Source organism: Camponotus vicinus, unplaced genomic scaffold, assembly GCF_025532165.1.
Source record: "Camponotus vicinus isolate PSW18456_S1 unplaced genomic scaffold, iyCamVici1.0 SCAF_5, whole genome shotgun sequence".
NCBI lineage: Eukaryota > Metazoa > Arthropoda > Insecta > Hymenoptera > Formicidae > Camponotus > Camponotus vicinus.
The window spans coordinates 16829341-16841491 of record NW_028141977.1 but is presented as its reverse complement, the minus strand read 5'-3'; the positions used below and the strand labels follow the sequence as shown (position 1 = coordinate 16841491).

The following is a 12151-nucleotide window of genomic DNA, read 5'->3' as shown; positions in this document are numbered from 1 at the left end:
CAATTGTGTCATTCTTTCGCGAAATTCAAAACTTTATGAAAAACATAACATCGAATATATTTATATTTGTGATACAAAACATTCTTTTATATCGAGGAGAAGATATACATTGCATTGAGTAAACTTGGCAAATGTCAAATGTGAAATAAAAAAGTATTTATTTTATAACATGCTTTAAGTTCGAATAAAGCATTCATTTTATTTTTATTACTCCTCTGATCGGAAATAAAATAGATAGATAGAAGAAGAAAAGATTTTTAAATTGCAAAGTAAACGTTTCTATCATTTCTAAATTTTATTCTAAATATTGTGTTTATTTTTGTACTCAGAAAAAAATAGAAATTCTTTCTCTATTGGCTTGTGTTTTGAAAAAAGTGTGAACTATGATTTTTTGGTTCTTTCTCTTCCTATTTCTCATCATATATTCTCTTGTCGTAATAAACGTGTTTCCGCCGAAGTGTGCGAACACTTTAAGACGCCCACGCCATGTTTACTCAATTCTCGCATAATCGCGCGACTCGTCTGCGCCGTGTATTAAGTGAAATTATCTCGTAATGATGAGCCGTCACTAATTAATAAAATGCTGTCGGTGCTATTTCTGTTAATTTACAGTTGCAGATTATTTTCGCACTATTCGTAGCCACTTCTTCCGTATAAAACGAAATGAAAAAAGCAATTATTTAATTCCTTTCTTAATTTATTTCCTTAGAAATTGTTACTTGTTGCACATGTTAGATTTTTAATTAAATTTTGTAATTAAAAATCGAGTTTAAAGTAGAGTCTATTTAAATTTAAATGACAAAAAAAATTTATTGGTGTATTTTCAAAGTTTAATTAAATATTCTTTTACTTTAAATCGTTTATGATTCGTGAACAATTGATGACAGATCTAAATAACAATATGATCATTATATAATCTCAAATGTAGGTGTATATTATATATATATATATATATATATATATATATATATATACGATAATGCAATTGTCTCGAAATAGGATTATTACATGGTTAATAATAATAATTTTTAATAATTATTAATAATTATAGTTTTATATATCTTTAGAATGATATAAAAATAATTATTAAATATATATATCAAATATTAAATATTTCAAGCTTTTTTTAGTACACATTTTGAAATATCACACGTCTATTATTCTTTCTTACAGCGCGCATGTTCTTTATATTTCAAATATATAAAAATCGTGTTTGATTTTACAGTTATCTACAGTTGCTAACACTTGCGTTTTACTTTTATGTGGAATGTAATTTTTTATTGATAGCAAAATGATTTCAATCAAAATTTAAAAGTTGAAAAAAATTTATGCAAAATTTGCTATTATTAAAAAACGAAAACATTTTCTAGAATTCTACAATTAGTCGATAAATATCCAGCTAATCAATTTCAATAAATTTCACCTTCACATTTGCTCACATTCGGCAACATGGCGCCTGCTACGGAAGGTCTCACGGATTTGCAGAGGGAAATTTTTACAAAAATCAGCCAGAATGAAGTGTCCGAGCTGAAGGCATTATTCGCGCAGAATAAAATCAAGATAGATTTCGTGGACGAGAATGGTATGAGCCCACTCCAGCATGCATGTTATAAGGGAAACAAGGAAGTTGTGCAGATGCTCCTGGACCAGGTAGGGTTATGTCCTGCTGTTGATTGCATGAATGATAAGTGTCTTGTGTCAATAAAGTTACATCCGCGATGCGTAGTAATTTACCACTTTGCGTTAAAGTATATTCTTCTAAGGATATCTACATGATTCTTCCTCGATAATTCTTTTCTGTTTGAACTTATTAAAGTTAAATTCAATCATGCATATTCATATATTGTTGTCCAAAAATAATGTGACAAAATGACAATTATTTACAGGGTGCAGATGTAAATGCCTGTCAACACGAACATGCATACACTGCTCTTCATTTTGCTGCTTTAAGCGGCAATGCTGAACTGTGTCACCTTTTGATGTCACATGGAGCACGCTTGACGGCGACAAACAGTGTGGGCAGAACAGCAGCTCAGATGGCAGCATTTGTGGGAAATCACAATTGTGTAGCGACTATCAATAACTTTATTCCAAAAGCTGATATAGATTATTTTATTAAACCACAGGGTTTGCAGACTGAACCCATGCTACCGCCGCATTTAGCAGATTGTTTCCATGAATTCATAATGCAAGTCAATGTAAATCCTGTACGTGTATGTATGAATTTACAGAGACTTCCTGCTCTTCTGGAAAATGCGGCAAAAGTAAGTAAGATGCAATGGGGAAGGAAAAAGAATATAATAAAATATTAAATGCAACCAATGTTTTATCTTATTTGACGTTAAAATATTTTTTTTTTGGTGTGTACAGAAATTAATGTTTACTTTATTATCTTTTTAGATACAAAAAGTATTAGAATCTATGCGCTACAGGGAAATGACACGAGGTGCTGAAACAAATGAAGTGATGGCTTTTAAGTATCACTACCTTAGTTGCGTCGTGGCCGAAGTGTTAAAATGTCAAAAGCGACAAGAAGCTATGAAGGCAGAGAAAAGCGGAAATGAGGAGAGCGAAGAAAAGAAATCTGACACTGTAGAACTTTTGGTACGAAGATTCCTCAAGTGCAGTAAAAGTGACGGTCTACCAGAGTATCAAGAAGCATTTTTGAGAGAGGCTGTAAGAGAATTTCCGTTTAGAGAAAGTACAATTTTTCGCCAAATGGTCGCCACGTTGGCTGGCACAGATCCGCCGTCCGCCGTTTCCGTAGTTTCCGCTGCGATAAATGGGCAACGAGGCTTTTCCGATAATGCTCAGACTTGTGTAACCTGCGGCGAAGATAAAGCTACCAAAAAGTGTAGCAAATGCAAAGCGGTGCAATACTGTGATAGGGAATGTCAAAGATTGCATTGGTTCATGCACAAAAAGGCATGTGCTAGATTGGATCCATCTCTAGCTAATAGCGGAAAGGTCACGGATATAAATAAAGAACAGATTACCAATGCTGTCAGTTCTAGATTGCAGAATCTGACTGTTAAATAAATATGTACAGATTTAATATTAGCATTGAAACTGTTTCTATCTGAAACGCATTATATTTCGATTATCCAAAAATGTTTATTTTTTCCTGTACATAGTACTCTACTAGGATTGTTATTCTATATAAAATTTTTTCATTCTGTATAGAATTGATGGATCTTCATATGATTATGCCCATCATACCTATTTTTATGCAAATCATCAAAATTGCATAAGCATTTTTTTAGTTACGCATTTATGTTGACAACTTTTTGAATATCTATTCTTATTATTTTATTATTTGTAATATTATAATAAGTAATAAAACTGAATCAGATTATAAATTTTTAGTCATGCACACACACATACACACAAAGATATTCTGTTCAAGAGAAATATAAATGCAAATTTGAGTTGTGCTGGATATTTTTTAACTGACTGGCCTTTATGTGGTTATATATATACTTCCTTGTATTCCTGACAGTAATAACCGTGGCCAAACATAAGTTGTAATATGAAGATAAGGATAAAGATTTACACATATAACATAATATGACCAAATATTCTTTTATAATATATAAATATATTCACATATTTATATATTAAATTTGCAACTTGTAAAAGATATATGCATAAAAATAACCCAAATGGCACAAAAAAGGTCAAAAAAAAATTTTAAGACATCTTTAAGTCATCTTTTAGATATCTTTTGGACATGTGTGCTGTCTGGGAAATATGTTTATACAAGAATATTTTGTTGTATCATATTGTCACATAATATAAATCAACACTTACTCTTATCATTTATCTATGTGTGCTCAGTTAAACATATCTGTTTGTAATATTTTAAAGCTGTTCTTTTCAAAAAAGCTTATTGTGATGATTTATTGTGATTTATTCATTGCTGAAATAAAGCATGTTTGCTTGTGATTGATGTAATAGGAGTTGTACATCCTGTCATATATTCCATGTCGCTAATTTTTATTGTATCGATAATTACTATATAAGCAATATCTTTACTTAATCTATTGCATTCTATTTTCACTTTGCTATTTGCGTCAAGAAAATTGTTAATAAAATTCAAAGAAGCGATGTATGAATTATGGTTGAATCTAATGTTACTCTCTTCAATCGCATCAAAACATGAAATTTATATTGTTGATCAAATATTTTATTTGTACTTACTTTGCTCTCGAGCTAATTGAAAATTATTTGTTCAGTTACAGCTTTCATTATTGCTTGAGCATCATCAATTGTAAAGATATACGTATATTATGTGAACATTCTTAGAAAGGTTTTTGATTTCTTAATATAAATGACATGTTTTTTATATTTAACTTTGACAATTTTCGTCACTTTGCTCCAAGATTCAAATTGGCGGGACTTTCTCTCTGCAGCGAGTTGACGAATATCTAGGAGGTTTCAAACTTTCACTTCAAACACATCGAATCTGATCACTGCGTTTCGCGTTACGCAAATATTGCGACAGTCATTTTCGGTGGTACATACATATACATATGTATCATATCCGTAATAACCGATCTTTTTCATAAGTATTATTTTAGTGAATTTTATTAAAATTTTCGTGAATTGTTTAATGCGTGATTTAATGTATTGTATACATATATTCGCTATTTGCTCCTCGAGCTTACCTATTATTATTTTGTTTATGTTTATTAAACCCTCTTCGTTATTTAAAAATCTCTTAAAACACTTGAAATGGATTATAAAACTTATTATTTTTGCTGATGAAAATAAATACGGATTATATAAAGAAAATGATCGGTTATTATAAATGCGAAATAAAGTGTGTACCACCGAAAACCACTGTCGCAATGTATATTTACATAATGCGGGATTTTACTAATGAAATGAAAAGACTTTCATTTTAAACTACTTCTGCAATTCAGAAGGTATTGACTGATCCTCATTTTCGTAGAGAAAATTTTGACTTTAAAACAGACAAAGAATATGTTTGCAAATCTTGAGCTGATTCTATTTTAGAAAATTACTTATATTTTTCTCTATTTTGTTTTAAAATAATAATATGATTATAATATTAAAATAATATAAATTATTTTACAAAACAGTATAATTATATTTATCATCAAAATTATGATACTTTAATTTCTGGCTTTAAAGAAATGTAATACCATGTCAAATCATTATATTTGATAAACTTTCTCTTTTCATGAAATTATAAGCTAACATAAATTTCTTGATTGCAATGCAGTTGAAATAAGAAGGTCATTTTTTCGATAATATATGAGGCACTGATTTTGTAAGCGATTACAAATTTCATAAAATGTGTATGTACAACGATCCGCTGATGTCACAACTAGTAAATGTCTTTTCAATTACAAACTTTAAAATCAATTCAAAGTTATATTTTTTTAAGAAAATATCAGAGGAATTAGAAGTTCCATCATTTTGTTATAGATTTTTAATATGTATTAAATATTTTGACGCAATCGAGGCTTTTAAATATCTTTATTTAAACAAATAAAACTATTATTTATTGTTATATATTTTTAGGTAAATTCACATATAAAAATCTTATACTTTTCGATTTTAAGTACAATATCATATACAATATTTACAATATCATATTAGTTTTTTTTAATATTGCACATACATGCAAAACAGTTAGAAATCTATGAGTTAAATGGATGCAATATGATACCGTTCACTTGCTATTGTGTACTTGATATACTGAATTGATTTTATGGCAAGAGAACGTGACAAGTATTGAATATTTCTTGGCAGTATATATCGCAGAAAAGACTCTGTCATCTTCGACACTTCCGCTATACGGTGTTGCTCAATTATGGAACCAATAACTGGAACCATTTCTTTCACACGGTTCGGAGCTTTGAATAACAAAGTTACCTTTACTTTCAAAATGAAATTTAGACTATAGAGATATCGTTTCGTCTACACATTTCTAACACATCAGAAACCGGATACGCGTTGTTACGCGGTTATATCACTACCCCTCCCATTCATATGTGTCCTTCATGTGCTTCTATTCACGTGTATTTAACATGTATGGAATAGATTTTGGGTGCTATTTCGAAATTCATTATTACGAGATTTCACTATAATTTGCTTCATGTATTAAACGAGCTATATAATCTATAATTTATTGTATATATAATTGCATATGTAAAATATATATATGTATACTTTTATATTATCATCACATCCTTGACGAAAATGAATAGGAAAGTTTCGTTGTTTAAATTTATGCCTCTTAGGAGCTACGTTTACACTTCTGTCACTCTTTCCTTACATTCGACTTACACTCCGATATTCATTTTCGCTAGGGATGACTTGATAAATGATTAAACTACTAGTTGCTCGACAAATAAAATCCATAATAAAATTTTATGGTAATTGCTATATAGTACCGATATTTTACACGTTTTATCTTCAACGAATTATATGCGAGCTTGCGGCGACATGTTCCAAATTAAGAAATCAAGTATGTGCTCGTGGGGGACATGTAAATTTATCATTCTGCTTTCGGAAGGAAAGGAAACACGTTGAGAAACATAAGCATTCGATGCATCGGATTTAACTTTTCGTTTAACTTTCACTTAACGTTTTATCGATATATTTCCTGGTAGATATAAATATTTTATTACGTGTAAAATGTATTTTAAAAATTCTTTGTTAGAGAGAGATGACATAATTTAAAATTCTTCTCTTTATATTTTTCAGTTATTTTTTCGTAAATTTGTTTATTCGTATGCATTACATAACACATATATAATGTAATATAAATAAACAAATTTTTGATAAAATAATTTAAAAATAAAATGAGAAATTTGAAAAAAATTTTATACTATTTTATTTATTTTTATTTACATTCATACAAATACAATAAAAATCATCTATAATCTGAAATTATATTTATTTAGATTGATATATTAAAATTTATTCAGACTCTTTATGTCATATTTCATTTAGAAGAGAGCTATTGTAGCAATTATTATTTCTCCTTTCTGTCTTATTACGAAATCTATCGTATTGACTATATGTATACTATACGTAGTTTCTATATATGAATCAATCTTGCGAAATATTTCAGGGTCAAGTTTTCGATTAATTATACTACTAGCATGAGACATCAGGTTCTTTAACCGATTTGCATATATGCAAAAGAGTTTCACGTGATTGTTTTCTTTTCTTGAATGAAAATGCACAGGATAAAAAAAAAGTTCCCAAAGTTCCTATCGTATGATATATGTATTGTTATAGTATATCCATGCATCTAAAAAAAAAAATTTTAATTTCTTTGCACTCGAGTTCAATTGCAGAATTTTTTTAGCGAGCAAACATCTGATTTCTATCCACTTTTAAGGTATACAAAACGCACCTGTAAAAGCGTGTGCAAAAAAAACACGTGTCTGATAAAAACAAAAAACCTAATATTATAAACATGGCTAATAGACGCGCGATATTTGTCTGAATATGAATATTTATATCCTCCTTGTACAATTTTAGATTATTTTACACGCAAATTGATAAAACAGGAACTGTCTATATTGAGAGAAAACAAGGTCAAAAGTTCGAGGACCTCTTACATGTGCATTTTTACGCGAGAAGAGACAATTTCCATTTGGTAACGAATAGAGTTGTCAACGCTTGCAGAAGAATAATCCGATACTACTGACCAAAATACTAGTCATCCGGTGACGCGGTACCGACAGGTGGGGAAGATTCAAGGAAGGGAGATCTTTAGAGCGAGAGAGCGAGAGAAAGAAAGAGAGAGACAAAGAATGGAGGCACAAAACGGTAACCCCGGGTGGCAAAATCACCGCGGATCGACCATCAGCAGGCGTCGATCATCAGTTCCCGAAACGTACGCGTCGCGAAAAGACATCCCCCAAGATGCGCGCGCTCGTGCCCGTGACAATCTTCGCCGCGATCCTGGTGACATGGGGTTGCGCTCATATAATCACCTGGAGGGAGGTGCGACGAGAAGGGCCGATTCGCGATGCCATCGAGAGCGGCGCCGCCGCCGAGTACAACGAGGACAATTGCGTCTGGAGACGAGGAAACGATCGGGACGTCTGTCCCGATCCGGACGTACAAGTGTATCTTTACACGCCTGGTCGATCACGAGTGACCCTGGATCCCTTGGAACAGTCCGATTGGCTGCGTCGGGATTATGAGCCCACCAGAGACAATGTGATCCTCATTCACGGATACGCAGGTGAATCTGCGCTTTTATTCAGAATATTATGGAGAAACATTCCGGAGAAAGAAGAGACATTTGAATATTTAACATAGAATATTGAAATTATTAAAAAATTGTTGAGTAAAAATTTTTGGAAAAATAACATTGGCTTGAATTTAGATGAAGAAGGAAAAATGTTGCTATTTAATTAGAACTGTTTTATAATTTATCTTATTTAATCGATTGAAAATTCTTCGATTTTCAGTAAATATTACATAAAAATGTAAACGATTTCTCATTATTAAGTATTTATTTAAATGTTATATTTGTTATCAAGTAATATTTACTACGAATATTTGAGTGAATATCAAATTGTATTCGTAAAGAAATGCGGGACAAATTTAATTGAAAATTCCCTAACACATTCTTGCGGATATCTAAATATTGGATTCCTTGAATGTCCTTATAATCAAGTTTTAACTAGTGGTGATTTATTTTTTCTAGTTTTTTGCGCTTAACTGTTATACTTTTTAATTCAGGTGGCGACGATACGTTGCCGATCACGATTCTACGCGACGCTTACCTGAGAAACGGCAGCTACAACGTCTTCTTGGTCGACTGGGGTGCGTTATGCGCACGACCGTGTTATCCGGCTGCAGTGGCGAATATACGACCGGTAGCGAAGTGTCTCGCCGGCACTCTGACGATCTTGAGGAACCTTGGCTTGCAGATCGCAAGGACCACCTGCATCGGGCATTCCTTAGGCGCTCACGTCTGCGGTACCATGGCCAATTATCTGCTCTTCAGAATGTACAGGTGAATACTTTCTTCTTGCTTCTAATTTAATATAATTTTAATATAATTTAATATAATTTTTCAATGTTTTATTTAACTGCATAATTTGATAATTGTAGTTTGATGTTGTTCAGAAAGACAAAGAGAGTATGCAAAAATATCAAACGCGTTAATATTTATATGAAGACAAAAAAGAGGTGATTAAATATTTATTTCGTGTGAAATCAAGATTCGTTTGTGTTGAAAGATAGATTGCGCTCTCTGTGAAAATTGCCATTCACGTCAATATTTCTTTTTATTATGTTAACATGTTAATCAAGTGAAGAATCTTCATCTTATTGCAATGTATTGATCTGTCAACACTTCTTTATTACTTGTATTCTCTTTACAATTCACTTCTCAATATTGTGTAAACACAGTGCTTCCCAATTGCGGATGTCATCTTAATCAATCTTGAGAAAGACAGCTCAAATTTAATTTAATAATTACTTAATAGTCGGAATAAAAAAAGTCCATGTATGTAAATGTGAAAAAACGAATGAAATATATACTGCATGTAGGATAATCGGCTTGGATCCCGCTCGTCCGCTTCTTCGGCCAGGCTTGATGAACCGTTTGGACGCCGGTGACGCCGACTTCGTCGAGGTGATACACACCAACGCCGGATATTACGGCGTGGTCGGTCGCGTCGGTCATGTGGACTTTTGTGTCAACGGCGGCAAGGTGCAACCCTTCTGCGAAGACAGGGAGATGTTCCATCTGTGCAGTCACGTGTGGTCCGTTTGCTTTATGGCGCAAAGCATAGAGGACGATGGGACGAGTATGATGGCCGAGTCCTGCTCCAGAAGGTGCCCCTCGGGTCCGAGGACCGCCGCCAGGGCGGGAGAATACGTAAAAATGGGGCAACACACTCCAGTCAACATCAGAGGATCCTTCTGCTTCAACGAAATTAATCCGCCATATTGTCCGAAATATTGGAAGGGTCGCGGTGACGAGAGATGCTGCGTACCTGAATTATCGAGTAACGAAGAAGTAGAAGAGAACGACGTAAAGTACGATAATACGACGAAACGTTCTAAATTTACGAAACAATTGCACTTTGAGCTTGACTTAAGACGGCCAAGATATGTTAAGTAAGAACAATTATTAAAAAGTATTAAATTATAACATAATATTATAATTAAAATTATATATATATATATATATATATATATATATATTTACAAAATTTTGTCTGTTTTATGCCAATTGTCATATATATATATATATGACAATTGGCATAAAACAGACAAAATTTTGTAAATATTATTTAGAAAATTATTTATAATATTATTTAGAATATTATTTAGAAAATACATTTATATGTATTTTATATTTACTGTATAGAAAATAATATCTTACATGTGATTTGTGTCGTTGGATGAATGAGATGTTCGATGGACGATAATGCTTATGTACGTGCTTACGTAAATTAAGAGCTTACGGTACCGGGTGGCGTGCACCACAAAATGATCTGGGAATGCCGGAGTCGCCGATTACATATTCAGATTACGTAGTACGTCGTGTTCCGGAAAAATCTTAGGTTTGCAATATATCCGGCGATCCATACCGTTATACGCTCCACTAACATAATGTCGGCAAACAGTCATGACAATAACGAACGATCGAGTGAGTGTCTCGATATATTTCGTATACTATTGGAATTTCCTTAAACAAAATTTTTGCGTCCATTCTGTCGAAATTTTCTTGCAAGTTTAATTAACTGGGAGCTGTCAAAATATCCTTATTTTCAAAATTTCAAATAACACTAAAAATTCTTACATTATTTCTAAGATACATTATTTATTAAAAGAATATATTATAGTAATAATTTTATAATTAATTTTAAATTTTTCAATTAATAATTTTATAATTAATAAAGTTAAAAATAACTAATCTTCTATACTGAAATAATGAACATATATGTGCGTGTGTATTGGAAAAGAGAAACCTTAATTAATAATGAAGTTCCACTTCCAGTTCCATTTCATTTTCTAATTCTTATGTAAAACATATGAGACCTAATTCTCGGCACTTCATTTGAGTAGTCGAAATTTTGTGTTCCAATCAATCGAGACGATGTCGAGTAATTGCGACTTGAGTCGGCGCCCCGCAAGTGTCTCGAGGTTCGTGAGTCAACGGAATTATTAGGATAGGCGACAAACAGGCGAGACGTCTCCTCGACATCTTGCACTCATGCTGTGTCACAGATAGCATGTTTCAAGATTTATGTGACAGGCGTGGGAGGTTGTTTAGTGAAGATACGCAAAGTATTATAACTTGTTATCTTACTTAGAAGGAAAAACCCTAAAAAGATACTCGAATGCTTATGCAAAACAAAAATTTAAGAAAATCGCCTAAACAGGAACAAAATACATATATACATACAAAAAAACGATGAGGTGAAAAACGAATTCCATGAAGATACAAATAATAAATATTTAATAAAATGTTAATTACAATTAACGCATATCTAATAGAATTACATCTAAGAAAAATTACATTTAAAGAAATAGAGTAGAATATTCGTCTAAAAAAGTTTTTAAAAATCCAATAAGTCACAATGTTTTAAAAATTCATTTAATTAACAATAACAAATTAAATGACATAAATATATAAAATAATTATATGTGTTGCGATAAAAGTTTATATAATATAACTAGGCCATTTTTTAAAGCAGAATAATGAGAATATTTTATATTTTTAAATAAATATGAGACCAGAGAAAGAAAGAGTTGAAAATTTGATAAAAATGATTTTATTTAATGATAATTATATGCAAAATATATATAGGAGATTTTTGAAAGGACTGATACATTCGAGTATCGATTTTTTAAGAATGGACAAAATATCAAACGAATGATACGAAAAGTATGTTTGTTCGCTGTATTCAAATCCGATCAAAATCATTGGCTCTTATTCGATTTGCCACCTCTTGGAAGGCAATGACTAATTACGGATTTAATGAATTTTATACTGCAGATCTCACATGTCAGAAAAACTAATTAAAAGGCGTGTACTGCAGATATACGTAGATGAATTATCTTCTACAAAAAGATACAATCTAAAGATGATGAATAAATCAAACCATGTAAGATATTTGATATCGCAGTTTAC

General features: G+C 31.7%; 2 protein-coding genes across 2 annotated transcripts; both read left to right on the top strand.

Annotated features, from left to right (window-relative positions):
- The first annotated feature begins 1422 nt into the window (after positions 1 to 1422).
- On the top strand, positions 1423 to 3945 carry LOC145971881 (ankyrin repeat and MYND domain-containing protein 2). The gene is made up of 3 exons (XM_083099979.1): positions 1423 to 1650; positions 1887 to 2264; positions 2401 to 3945. Exons 1-3 carry the CDS (start codon positions 1450 to 1452, stop codon positions 3037 to 3039), a joined length of 1218 nt encoding a protein of 405 aa, XP_082956105.1. The 5' UTR covers positions 1423 to 1449; the 3' UTR covers positions 3040 to 3945.
- Positions 3946 to 6978: 3033 nt separating this feature from the next.
- LOC145971373 (phospholipase A1) lies at positions 6979 to 10207 on the top strand. The gene is made up of 3 exons (XM_083098955.1): positions 6979 to 8236; positions 8740 to 9016; positions 9556 to 10207. Exons 1-3 carry the CDS (start codon positions 7912 to 7914, stop codon positions 10130 to 10132), a joined length of 1179 nt encoding a protein of 392 aa, XP_082955081.1. The 5' UTR covers positions 6979 to 7911; the 3' UTR covers positions 10133 to 10207.
- The last annotated feature ends 1944 nt before the right edge of the window (positions 10208 to 12151 follow it).

Bases quoted from the DNA above. Each gene is read 5' to 3' on its own strand.
- LOC145971373 (XM_083098955.1), top strand. From the start codon at position 7,912: ATGCGCGCGCTCGTGCCCGTGACAATCTTCGCCGCGATCCTGGTGACA. The intron at 8,237-8,739 runs GTGAATCTGCGC...TTTTTAATTCAG, and splicing joins CCTCATTCACGGATACGCAG to GTGGCGACGATACGTTGCCG. The intron at 9,017-9,555 runs GTGAATACTTTC...TACTGCATGTAG, and splicing joins CTGCTCTTCAGAATGTACAG to GATAATCGGCTTGGATCCCG.
- LOC145971881 (XM_083099979.1), top strand. From the start codon at position 1,450: ATGGCGCCTGCTACGGAAGGTCTCACGGATTTGCAGAGGGAAATTTTT. The intron at 1,651-1,886 runs GTAGGGTTATGT...AATTATTTACAG, and splicing joins TGCAGATGCTCCTGGACCAG to GGTGCAGATGTAAATGCCTG. The intron at 2,265-2,400 runs GTAAGTAAGATG...TTATCTTTTTAG, and splicing joins TTCTGGAAAATGCGGCAAAA to ATACAAAAAGTATTAGAATC.